The sequence below is a fragment of the Magnolia sinica genome, chromosome 11 (genome assembly GCF_029962835.1).
Source record: "Magnolia sinica isolate HGM2019 chromosome 11, MsV1, whole genome shotgun sequence".
NCBI lineage: Eukaryota > Viridiplantae > Streptophyta > Magnoliopsida > Magnoliales > Magnoliaceae > Magnolia > Magnolia sinica.
In genome coordinates, this window is record NC_080583.1 from 6,723,191 (window position 1) to 6,735,338 (window position 12,148).

General features: G+C 45.5%; 1 protein-coding gene across 2 annotated transcripts; it reads left to right on the forward strand.

Moving 5' to 3' along the window:
- The first annotated feature begins 271 nt into the window (after window positions 1-271).
- Window positions 272-11,775, forward strand: LOC131218690 (AP2-like ethylene-responsive transcription factor AIL6). 2 transcript variants are annotated; one of them, XM_058213385.1, is made up of 9 exons: window positions 272-998; window positions 3,005-3,488; window positions 4,682-4,764; window positions 7,874-7,882; window positions 8,438-8,526; window positions 8,932-9,005; window positions 9,516-9,566; window positions 10,165-10,241; window positions 11,159-11,775. In XM_058213385.1, the coding sequence occupies exons 1-9, from the start codon at window positions 839-841 to the stop codon at window positions 11,593-11,595; spliced, it is 1,464 nt and encodes a 487-aa protein (XP_058069368.1). In that variant the 5' UTR covers window positions 272-838; the 3' UTR covers window positions 11,596-11,775. The 2 variants fall into 2 exon arrangements, with proteins under 2 accessions (XP_058069368.1, XP_058069370.1); XM_058213387.1 differs by lacking the exon at window positions 7,874-7,882.
- The last annotated feature ends 373 nt before the right edge of the window (window positions 11,776-12,148 follow it).

The window sequence follows — 12,148 nt, forward strand, 5'->3', positions numbered from 1 at the left end:
TCTACTACAATTAGATTAACGGTGGGGAACAAAAACAGCCAACTGTCAAACATGCAGTGTAAAATCTGTATAAAATGCAACGGTTAGGATTATCTCATGGGTCATCTTCTCAAAACACAAGCCGTCTATTCTTCTGCCGGGTGGACCAGGTGAATACATTCATTGCCACGTGTCATGTGAAGAGACAGCTCTACCGTATTTCAGTCCTTCCCGCTCTACCATAATCCTCTTTCCACTCGCCGCCCGAATTTCCGCAGCATTGCTCGAGCGCAGACAGATTTTCTCAACTACAGAGAAGAAAAAGAGAGAAAAAAGGAATGATTTGAAAGACCTCTCTCTATCTGCAATAAAACCGCAAAACCCTCCTCTTAAAACCCTACACCTGTATCTCTCCAACCTTCTCTCCCGTCTTTTCTTCCGCAAGCTCTCTGCAAAACGACCCCAAATCATATCTTTTCTCCCGATTCTGCAGCAGAAATCGCCCGTCCATGAGGTTTCCGAGCGATTCTCGGAAGAAACTGATACTCTCGTCTGGTTTTCCACGCCGTTTTTGAGCTTCTGCAGCTGGAGAGTTTCAGATCCGTTCCTTCTCCTGCTTTCGAGATCTGATCCGAGCTTTTCTTCAGCTGATTTGAGTGGAAACGGAGCAGTCTGAAGCGATTTCAGTAAAACGCTTCGAGATCTGTAGGAATCGACGATCGGATTACGCCGATGCGAGGACGCTGAAAATGAGGAGCGTTGGATACTGCGTATCTGAGGCGTTTCTGCAGCCGTTCTTTTGGGGGTTTCTGGATCGTCTGACGATAGCTGGGAAGAGCATCTGACGGTAAGAGGAGAAATGGCGCCTGGAAATACCAGCGGCTGGCTTTCGTTCTCAGTCTCGCCGTTGGAAATGGTGCGGCCTTGCCAGTCCGAGAAGCTGCAAGCGTACGGAAGCTCTTTTCTCGATTCGTCTTCTTCTTCTCAGAACTGCTTCTTTGAGGCCCTCCATGGAAATGGTAAATAGAAGGAATTATATAGTTTTAGAACTCGGTGGCTTGGCTCCCGAGCTTACTGAGTCAACTCGGATCGCGTTTTAGCACGACGACTCATGAAGTAGCTTCTTCTTCTTCTTCTTATGTAATAAGAGAAATAATCGGATCCAACGGCAGATATCATTTTTTCCTGCCGCCGTTTGAATAATCAGAATATCCTGTCCGTAGAATATTAAGATGATAATCCGATATGAAAATCGGGCCGATTCACTCATACGGCTGATGGTATAACGTACCGTACTTGCTTGGCCCACCTAATAAACGGATCGGTCTGATTTTCGTTCCAGATTACCGTACATCTATGGGCCACATTTTGTACGGACAGGATAATCTTCACATGTGGAGTGTTGGCGGGAAAAAAAAAATGGTTGGATTGGATCATTTCCCCTTTTGATAAACCCCACGGAATGTGACGATTGAGGGGGAGAGTTCGTTTTTCCTCTCTCGTGACTCAGGCTCGAGCGCGTGTCTGCGGCCACTCTGGCCCAGAGCCGTCCATGTTGTAGACTCAATGCCATACGGGTCAACGAAAGAAACTTACGCTGCATCCATATCTGTAGATAAATTTAGAATAATGAAAATAAAAATTTCAACGGCCCACATTCAACTCCAAACGTGAATGGTGAGGATTATAGCTGATGATCTATAATAGTAAGATAGATAATTTGTGGTGGCAGCGAGAATATGGACGGTTCAAATCATCCCACCATCTCATGATGTGGGCCCCAGTGACTGGAGACGCACGATGGATCCTCAGTCGCTACAGAGGCAAAACGTATTCTTGGCAGTTGGTGAACATGGAGAAGATCCCACCATGCACGAGACACGTGGCAGAAATCTGGCCAGTCAGGGATCTTCAAGGTCGATATATAGCTGAGCTGGAAACAAGCGAAGTTTTTCCCGTCTGGTCCATCTACATTTGGATATTCTAGATAAACGGTCTAGATTATCATCTGGTGGGCCATTTTGGTCGAGCCTTTGCAGCATTGGCTGGAAACGAGCTCTCTTTTGTGAAGTGGACGACTCAGGATGGACATGCACATGTTGAGATGGTCCGATGATTCCAACCGTCCATCTTTTTGGTTCCGCCGCAGATAAGATACGTTCCCATAATCACCAGTTGCTGATGATAACGGCCTTTGATTTCTAAAGTTGAATGTCGGCCATTGAAAATCTTGTTCTTTTTTAGTCTTCTAAAGTCATCCACCGTTATTGACGGTCGGCATCATCCATTCAGCTTGATTTTCTTAATGAATATAGAGTATAATCCAGAAGATGGTCGGTTAGAAGGCTAGTGACCACAGCACCAGTCAAAGCTCTGTGGGCCCACAATGATGCATGTGTTTTATCCACGCCGTCCATCTATTGTTTCAGCTTATTTTAGGGCATGAGCCCAAGATGAGTCAGATCCAAATCTTAGGTGGACCACGCCACAGGAAACGGTGGGGATTGAACGCTCATCATTGAAAACTTTTTGGGGTCCACATAAGTTTTGAATCAAGCTGCTATCTGTGTTTTCCCTTCATCCAGGTCTGCGTGACCTTACAGTAGGTCCTAGGAAGTTTTTAACGATGGACGTTCAATCAACACTGTTTTCCTGTGGTGTGGTCCACCTGAGATTTGGGTTTGCCTATTTTTTGTCTCGTGCCATAAAATGAGCACGCAAAATGGATGGACGGCGTGGATGAGACATTTACATCATGGTGGGGCCCACAGAGATTTGAGACCAGATAGCTGGCTGGTGTTGGGTTCACCAGCCAAACCTCGTCTGTCGGTTTCGATTGCTGGGCCATCTCAACATGTGGGTCCCAATGGATACATGTTTTCCAGTCGACTCAGATAACTCACTGAGTCAGGTATCACCGAGTGATTTCCCATGCTTGTTTTCTAGTCTATTATTAATAGCAAAACACTATCCACTTCAAACACGCGTCTTTTGGATTATCTCAGCTCCGTTACTTCCATTGCAGAATGGCCGAATTTCAAACCTCCGATCCCCTACACAACAGAATTCAGAGAAACCCAACACTCAGTACCCAAGATGGAAGATTTTCTGGCCACCCATTTCGCTCCAATGGCCCACTATTCCGACGGCCGAGTTGATGCCGCCGAAGAGTCGTCCCTCAGCTCTGTCTACGAACAAGATCTGAAGACGATTGCTGCAGCGGCACCGGTCGGATTCCATGCATTCTCGGCGAATTCAGGCTCAGAGGCTGACGACTCTGCGTCGGTGACAGGGAACATGCTCCCGACCGGCAACTTTTCTGACTACTCGCCGGAGTCCGGGAGTGAGCTGGCATTTTCAGAGAATACACGTGGGTTTTCGTTGGTGGGGCCACAGAGGCTGGAGAAAGCTGGCGGTGGTGTGGTTATTGCAGCTGCAGCTGATGCTGCAGTGGCTAAGGTGGCTGATGCCTCTGGTCAGAGAACTTCAGTTTACAGAGGGGTAACAAGGTAATTAAGCATCTCTCTGGGGCCTTTTTCAGTTCCTTTGATGACCCACGGACCGAAATCGTCTAGCACCCTTGTTTTGCGGACTGGCGACTTGACTGGTATTATAGGAATCCCATGTAACCATAGTCTTCGTGGGGCCCATCTTGATGTTTACGTTTGATCCACTCCGTTCATCGGTTTCAACAGATCATTTTAGGATTTTAGATGAGTTTGAGGAATATCCACAACTTAAGTGAGACACACCGCAGGAAACTGTATGGAATGAAATGCCACCGTTGAAACCATACCGAGACCCACCATGATGTTTAAATTTCCATCCAACACGTTCATGAGATGGATCCCACCTGGATGAAAGGAAAAAACAAAAACAAATATCATCCTCGTCCAAAACTTCTGCCCCCAATACATTTAAACGGTGGGCGTTCAATCTTCACAGGTGTGTGCCAATACATTTAAAAAACACCCAAGTACTTTGGGGCCCACCATATCTTTATATATAAATCTGTACCGTCCATCAGGTTAGAAAATGTATTTTAAACGTACATACAAAATCTCAGCCTGATAAAACTCTTTTTACATGCCGCACCAAGAGGAACAATGTAATACCGCACCTGGAAAATGTACAAAGTTCAAACCGTTCATCTTACAGTACATGGATTCCCACCCACGGACGCGCCTGATTTCCGGGCGACTTTACATGATAGAGCCCACCAGCACATTGGTGCACGTGCCTTCGCATTTCTCGTGTTTCGTGCGGGTCATGGTTCAATGATCCAGACCGTTGGGTCTTATGCAAGAAGATCCTGGCCGCTAATATATGCTTTTGAATGTTGAAAATGTCTGCATTTCTGTTATCTGCCGTCTAGATTTTCAGGCGAAATTTTGGAAGTTAGGATCTTCCAAACGAGATGATTTTTGGGGAATGGACCATCCAATTGAGATCCAAGAGACCAATGGTCCGGATCTTTCAAATGATGGGCTACACTCTCCTTGAAAGGGATAAGGCTGGATCATTGAATTTTGTGGGGCCCACTTGCTGAAAAATTGAAAATGTATATCCACTCGAGTAACTATGCATATGCTACACGATCCCTGTCCGGTTATCCGATGGCCGACACGTAGCAGTCCGTATCGGTCGATTCTTCAGTCATTTGAGTAATATTTTGAAATATCCATGTGATTGACTGACGCAGACACAGATGGACTGGACGATACGAAGCGCATCTGTGGGATAACAGCTGCAGGAGAGAAGGGCAGTCAAGGAAAGGAAGACAAGGTACGTCTCCGATCCTTTCCGAGGAATGCTAATGAGTGCACATCTCCTCCCACATGTGGCTACGTGGAGCACCTGTGTGAGATCCAAGCCGCTCATCACGGGATCCCACGGTATAAGTGCCGTGCATGAAAGTGAAAAAAAATTATATGACGTGGCGCGCACACGTGTATGATGAATATTGACAATTGGGAATAGGTGGGACCCATCTTATGAGGGGCTTGGGTTCATGCACACGTGTGCCACGTCGGCACGTGCGGGAGGCGATTCAGTCTCGTACGTTGCGTGGCTTGAATGGATAAGCAACCATTCAGTCTGTCTCTGCCTTTAAAATGCTCTCTGAAAAAAGTTGAATGTGCGTTTTGCTCCCTTTAGATGATTGATGGCATTTTTTCTCGCACAAATGTACTTTTTTTTTTAAAAAAAAAATTTGGGGAGGTGCCGCCATTTAAGTTGCGTTCAAAACTAGCTATAAATGGCATGCAGTGGGCCCGGACTTGTACGGACGCGATTGCGTGGTGAAACCAACAGTGTAATGACTCTGTGGGGCCCACCGCGATTTATGTGGTTTTTAGGCATGTTGCCAAAATTGGAAACAGTGGAGATAATGATATCCACCGTTGAAACCTTCCTAGGGCCCACAGGTGATGGTATTTGAATACCATCCAACCCGTTGATAAGGTCGCACGGACCTGGATGAAGGGAAAACACAAATATCATCTTAATCCAATAATTCCATGGCCCCCAGGAAGTTTTCAGCGATAGATTTTCAATCCCCTCTAGAGCTTTAGGTATCCTTTAATTTTGAATTCATGCCCTAAAATGAGCTGGTAAAATGGATGGACGGCATAGATAAAACACATACCATGGTGGGTGCCATAGAGTCCTTACACCATATAGTCTGACTTCCACTGTCTGATCAATTGATGGGCCCACCTGTAAAATGATGGGACCCACCAATAGATAATTCATGGTAAGTAGGGATGAAAGTGGGGATTGTTCAGTGGCCTTGGCCTGTCTAGCCTAAGGTATGATACTGTGGCTAAAAAAGCTGGCCTGAGCTTGAGATAAATAAAGGCCCAATATTAGAGTAGGGCTGTCTATTGGCATGGGACCCACAGGTAAGGTTGTAACGGGTCCGGGTTTCTTTTGGACTGTAAGAAAGTGTGTCAGGTTCAGTTCTCACTCTTTTTGGGCCTGATTAAAATTCAGGTCTAGCTGGGTTAAGGTGGGTCCATCAACTTGGACCTGGTTAAAATTGGGTGGGTCAATTTGGGGTCCAGTATAAACTATTATAGCAATGATATCTCCTAAGCCACATACATGTAAGGCCATGCATATGTCAAAGTGGCACACACTTATTATGTGGTTGGATGGGTGGCGAGCACCTGCATCCTCGTATTTGACTCGAACCTAGTTCTAAATATAGATCCAGAGACCCAATGGGTATGAACTCGACTGGATTCAGGACTAGGTCTGGGTTTTCGAAAACAAGACTGGGATCTGGTCCTAATTAGCTAGGTACATGTGCTATAGAACCTGACCCGTTGAGAACCCACTTGACTAGCAAGCTAGATTCGGCTGGGTCCCAATCAATATTTTAGGGTTGGAGAACCTGGCACAGCCCATTTTGGAAATGAGCTATTGGGCAAACCAAGGAATGATGGATCCCTGATGTAAATTGGAGTCGAGTTCGGGCCTTGCCAGGTTTGTGTCCGGGTCCACTCATTTTTGAGGCCATCAGTCTTTGGACCCAGGTTTCTAGTTTGGTTCAGGTCGATCCTTGGGTGGATTAGATTGCACGCACATGTGCCACTTTGATACATGCATGGTGTGTAAGTGAGTTATCTTACGTGTTTGTAGCTTAGGAAACCTTTTCTATTGCTATAATAATAAGTAATATGATGTTAATATTAAAATTAGGTTGACCCAACCTTGACCCAACTAGACCGAATTTAAAATGGGTCTAAGTTGGGGGACCCAACCCGGAATGACAAGACGTTATTTTAAAGGGTAGAAAACGGTGAGGCTGAACCCAACTCAATTTCTTAACAGGTCCCTGGCCCTTTAAAATCGGGTCGGGTCCATTGAAAACCTGCTGGTCTAGGTCACTGACAGCCTTTGTTGGAATGGTCATTTTAGTCAGATTCCCACCCCTATTCACGTAAGATTTGCATATGATATGAGTTTTGTTGGGGAGTCTTATATGCAGATTATGCTTTTAGTCTTATATGCTAGTTTGTAGAAGCGAGGCCTCTGGTGCTGTTATCTAGACCATTGATCTAGTGGGACATTGTGGATGGATCCTGTTCCAACATTCTTATAGATGGATGGGCTGCAAGTAGATGGTTAATGAAAACTGTGACAACAGCCCAGAACAAGGGCCATCCAAATGTTGGATGTCTAGGATATTATGATCTTGGAGATTTTCAGGCCATGTTCCTCCATGGTGGTGCCCATCAGATGAATGGTATGGATTACAATGGCCACAGAAGTACAAACTAGGGTGTTCCATATCCTTTGGTTAACATATGTTATTCCTCTTTGGAGAAATGTCAGCTTATTCCAGTGAGAAGTTGATGGGCCCCACTGCACATTCTAATTGGGCAGACATGTCAGATCCAGGTCATTAATCTGGTGGGGCCACCATGAACATACTTTGGGCATAAAATCAGGCTCGCCCATTCATCAGGTGGCCACAGGCGTACTTGAGCATGGTCTGTTGGTCATCTTTTTTATAACTATAGGAGCCTTGCCAGCCTGGCAATTAGTAGCATCCCGGCCCACCCCATGGTTTCTGTAACAGTTCATCCAGTTGGCCACACCTTGGCCTGCAAATGGGTGGGACGTTCCACTGAAAAAAAGGTCTGTTATTGGACAGGATTTGCCCAGATAGGTATTTATTCCCTATGGGCCATTCAAGGTGGCCCACTGGATAAAATCTTTTCCATTCATTGACATTAGCTCCCATATCACGGTGGTGGGCCTGCACTCGCACGCTTATACAGTTTTTCAAAATAGTCTATGCTTATAGCTGATGTTTTGGCTAATGTAAGATCTCCTCTTGATTGAACATGTGATCGGGATGGCTGCCAAAACGGACGATATCCAGTCTATTTAGGTGAGTAACTGTTACTTGGTTCACCTGCCTTGGAACTGGGAACGAGGACTACACGTATGAGATCTGATCTGATGATCAGGTGATCCCCACTGTCTAGATGGCAGGTCTTGGAATCAGGCCAATCAAGTCAGCCCACCTGATGATTATATTGGCATGATTCCTACCCAAACGGGGATTAGAGGTGGCGAAGGTTGGTCAACAGACTGGGTCCAGGACTCCTGAAGCCCGAGAAAGGCCAGTTTATGATGTTAATGGATGGGTTTGGGCCCAAAATCAAAGGGTTGATCACTAATGGGAATAGGCCAGGCTCTTTATTCTGGCTTGATTTACTAATTGGGTTGGCTCAGGCAGACCCGAACCTGGCCCAGAACCCAGCCGTTTGCCACCTGTCTTGAGGATCACCATCGAACGACTCCCATCTCACACGTGTCCCCGTTTCAATGCACAATGCACATTCATTTGAGCAAGTGTATCAGATTCCTACGTTTGAATCTCTATTAGAAGGCCAGATTGAAATTCTAAGGAAAGAAGTTATGCTGCCATTGATTCTTTCAGGTGGGTATGATAAGGAAGACAAAGCTGCAAGGGCTTACGACCTTGCTGCCCTCAAGTACTGGGGATCGACAGCCACTACCAACTTTCCAGTAATCTTATACACTTAGTGCATTTCGTATATAGTCTGTGAGTTTTGGATAATGCTCTATCCACAGTAGCCAGTGGACGGTTGGGCAGTTCTTGTCATCCAATCATCTCTGCATCTGGGCCATATGGGGCAACTTCAATCAAAACTCAAGCTCCCCAATTGGCGATTGAAATTGTCCATGTTTGTGGTGATTTCTAGATGGGTCATGATCCAATATTCATGCTAAAAAGATGATCCTGATCATCTATTCATGAATTCTATAGAGACCTGTTGGAAATTTTCTTTTTGATGGTCTACATTCCATGAATGCTACAATAGATTTTTTGGTATAATTCCCATTCGCATTATTTCTCCTCATGGCCATTTCACGGCGTTAACTGCAAATGTCCCTTTTTTTTTTCCATAGGTTTCAAATTACAGTAGAGAAATTCATGAGATGAAGAACATGACCAAGCAGGAGTTCATAGCATCTTTAAGAAGGTAACCTGCCTTAAGCTTGCTCAACATGCACTCGGAGGTTTGCTAGCAAGGCTCCGCTCAATTGCCTCTCCCCTTCTGTCCCTCCATCTGATGGTCCATACCATTCATCTGGAAGTCACCACCATGCATGTTTCACTTGGAAAATATCTCCAATCAGTGATTCTTTTCCTGTTGTAACAGGCCAATACAGGGGCTGTAATGGCCGTTACGGTTCATTTTTCTCATAACGGCTATTACTACTGTGTAATGTGTAACAGTTGCCGCTGTTACCTTTATATAACGGTCTTTATGGCCCTGTAATGGCACACCATGGTTAACAAAGACAGCTCTCGCTCTCTGACCATCGACCTTAAAATTATTTTTAAATGGGAAATTGTTGTCTGAACAAAATAACAAAACTACTGTGGAATCCAAGGTTTTCCTTTTTTCGTTGGATTCCATGTTGGTTTTTCATATCCATGTTTTGGATTATCTCCATCCATTCACTCTTACATTGGCATCACGTTTCAGGAAAAGCAGTGGCTTTTCAAGGGGAGCTTCCATTTACAGAGGGGTGACAAGGTAAAATCCGTGTAAACTGGCATGTTGCTTTGAGGTGGTGGTAGCCCGATACATGACAGGCAGCAGATGGGGCAAGTGGGTCCTATCCATGGACATCCCACTGTTGAAAATCACACTAAACAGAATATTCTAGCCATTCGAATTGACTATAGGAATGTACATGGTTAAGGGTCAATAATCAAAAGAGAAAACAGATGGCTAAGATTGCCCCTTCTGTGAAATCTTCAACCATGAACCATCTACAACCATGGCCCACTAGATGGATTGCAATGTGTCGAGTGTTGGCCACAAACACTCCTTTTAGATCAGACAACATATTCTGTAACGGTAGCAGTAGCTGTAACGGCCACCACGATACGGGGCTGTAATGGCTGTTATGGTTTTTTTTTTTTTTTTAAATTGAAAAACCTGTATCGGCCTGTAATGGACCATTACAACCGTTACCTTTACATAACAGCCTTTACGGCCCCATAACAGCTGTTACGGCACTCCATGGATCGAGTCCGCGTGATCCTCTCATCCATCAATGTTTCTTAACTGTCTGATCCATGGATTATTCACAGAAGCTTACAGATTGTATGTTGTGGTGCAATGTCAGGCATCACCAACAAGGGCGGTGGCAAGCAAGGATCGGCCGAGTCGCTGGGAACAAAGATCTCTATCTTGGAACATTCAGTATAATCACTTCCACATCTACATCTCAGTATAAGAGTTAAAATAGAGAAATAGTGAAACACAATCAGTGTATGAGATATGCTATTGACCACCTTTCGATCATGATCAGATGGTTACGACGACTGGGGGCCTGACCACCTGCCAGATAGGTCCACACCTTGAATAGGTGATGGTTGCCTACATATCACAATTCACAACCATCTGATCATTACTAGATTGCATGGATTGATGACTCATATGAGTCATCTTGGACTCCGTTGAGTCCACATACACACTCAGCAGTGACAATAGACCAGACTAACTCATCTGAGTCCAGGACTGGACAACATGACTCAGGTGGGCCACATGAGCAGGAAGAGTTGAGAGGGGACCCACACCCTTGATTCTCATAGAGAGCCCAGCATGTTCTGCATATGTCATCCAATCCATTGATTTGAAACATCTGCCCCAGATGGTGGGATAGCTCGGAGATTTAAAAAAGACATTTTTATAGCTTATTTTAGGGCATGATCCCCAAAAAGAAGCAGATCCAAATCTTAGGTGGACCACACCACAGGAAACAGTGATGATTGAATACCCACAATTAAAAATTCTTGTGGGCCAGCGGAATGTTTATTTGACATCCAACCTGATAAGATCACAAAGACCTAGATGACGGGACCGCACAAATATCAGCTCGATCCACCTAAGATTTGGAACTGCTTCATTTTTTGGACCGTTCCCTAAAATGATCTGTCAAAACGAATGGACTGCGTGGATGTAAGGCACGTACATCACGGTGGGCCCCACAATCAGTGATCTACCGACCTCGGTGGATTGAAGCTGCGCCCCTTATTTGCCAAGCCAGGTCATCCAGTGGGACCCATCTGACTGAAATTCTCATTTTGCATTCACCTGACCCGACTACCCCTCTTTAGGCACTGAAGAAGAAGCCGCCGAGGCCTATGACATTGCAGCCATCAAGTTCAGGGGCATCAACGCCGTGACCAACTTCGAGATAAGCCGATATGACGTGGATGCCATTGCCAACAGCGCCCTCCCCATCGGCGCTGCTGCTAAGCGGCTCAAGCTCTCCCTCCAAGCCGAACAGCACAACCTCAACCACCTGATTGTGGACCACACATCAGCCATCTCTCACCCCACCCTGGGGGACCCAACCACCTCTCTCTTCCATAACCTGCTCCAGCTCCACCCTGCCGACTCGGCCAGCTCTCTCGCCTACGGACCCATCGAGCAGGCGGCTCTCTATCCGAACGACCGAAGTTTTTGCTACCCCACCACAGCTGACAGCCATTGTAGCGATAGCACAGTAGCTAATGCAGATCAACCATGGACTGCAATGCACTCGTTGTAGTGCAGCTGACTCGGGCGGTTCGAGGTAGGTAGTTTCTGTTATAATGACTGAAATGCCCCTAATACTTTCCCTAAATGACTGATGTGCCACTTTTGACTCATTGCTTTCTGTTTTGCTAATCACAACTTACAGGACTGGTATTTGTAGAATTTTCATTTAATCAGAGATGTTTTGAATCAAGGAGCTCTATTCAGTTCCATCATGGTACACGTGGCAACCATGTCTAGTGATCAGGACCGTTGAGTGGATGGGCCACGGTAGCAATCCAATCCAATCAGTTGTCTGCAAATGGAATGATTGGAGCTGTGTTCCACATTCAGCCAAACAATTGGATGATCAGAGTCGTCCAATCACTTGGATTTCCAGATGGGTGGCCCACTAGCTCAACGGTCTGATCCCTAATTGCGTATGCCATGTGTATCATAAGGAACTGCATATGAGCATTCCCCTAGATGGTTCATTTTACCAACTGATGATTTAGACCGTTGATTTGATGGCCTCAAAAGTGGAGCTAAGGCTTAGATGGTGATGATGAGATGACCTAAAAAAATGG

Coding starts and splice junctions, on each gene's coding strand:
- LOC131218690 (XM_058213385.1), top strand. CDS start 839: ATGGCGCCTGGAAATACCAGCGGCTGGCTTTCGTTCTCAGTCTCGCCG. Junction 3,489..4,681: donor GTTTACAGAGGGGTAACAAG/GTAATTAAGCAT, acceptor TGACTGACGCAG/ACACAGATGGACTGGACGAT. Junction 9,006..9,515: donor TTCATAGCATCTTTAAGAAG/GTAACCTGCCTT, acceptor ATCACGTTTCAG/GAAAAGCAGTGGCTTTTCAA.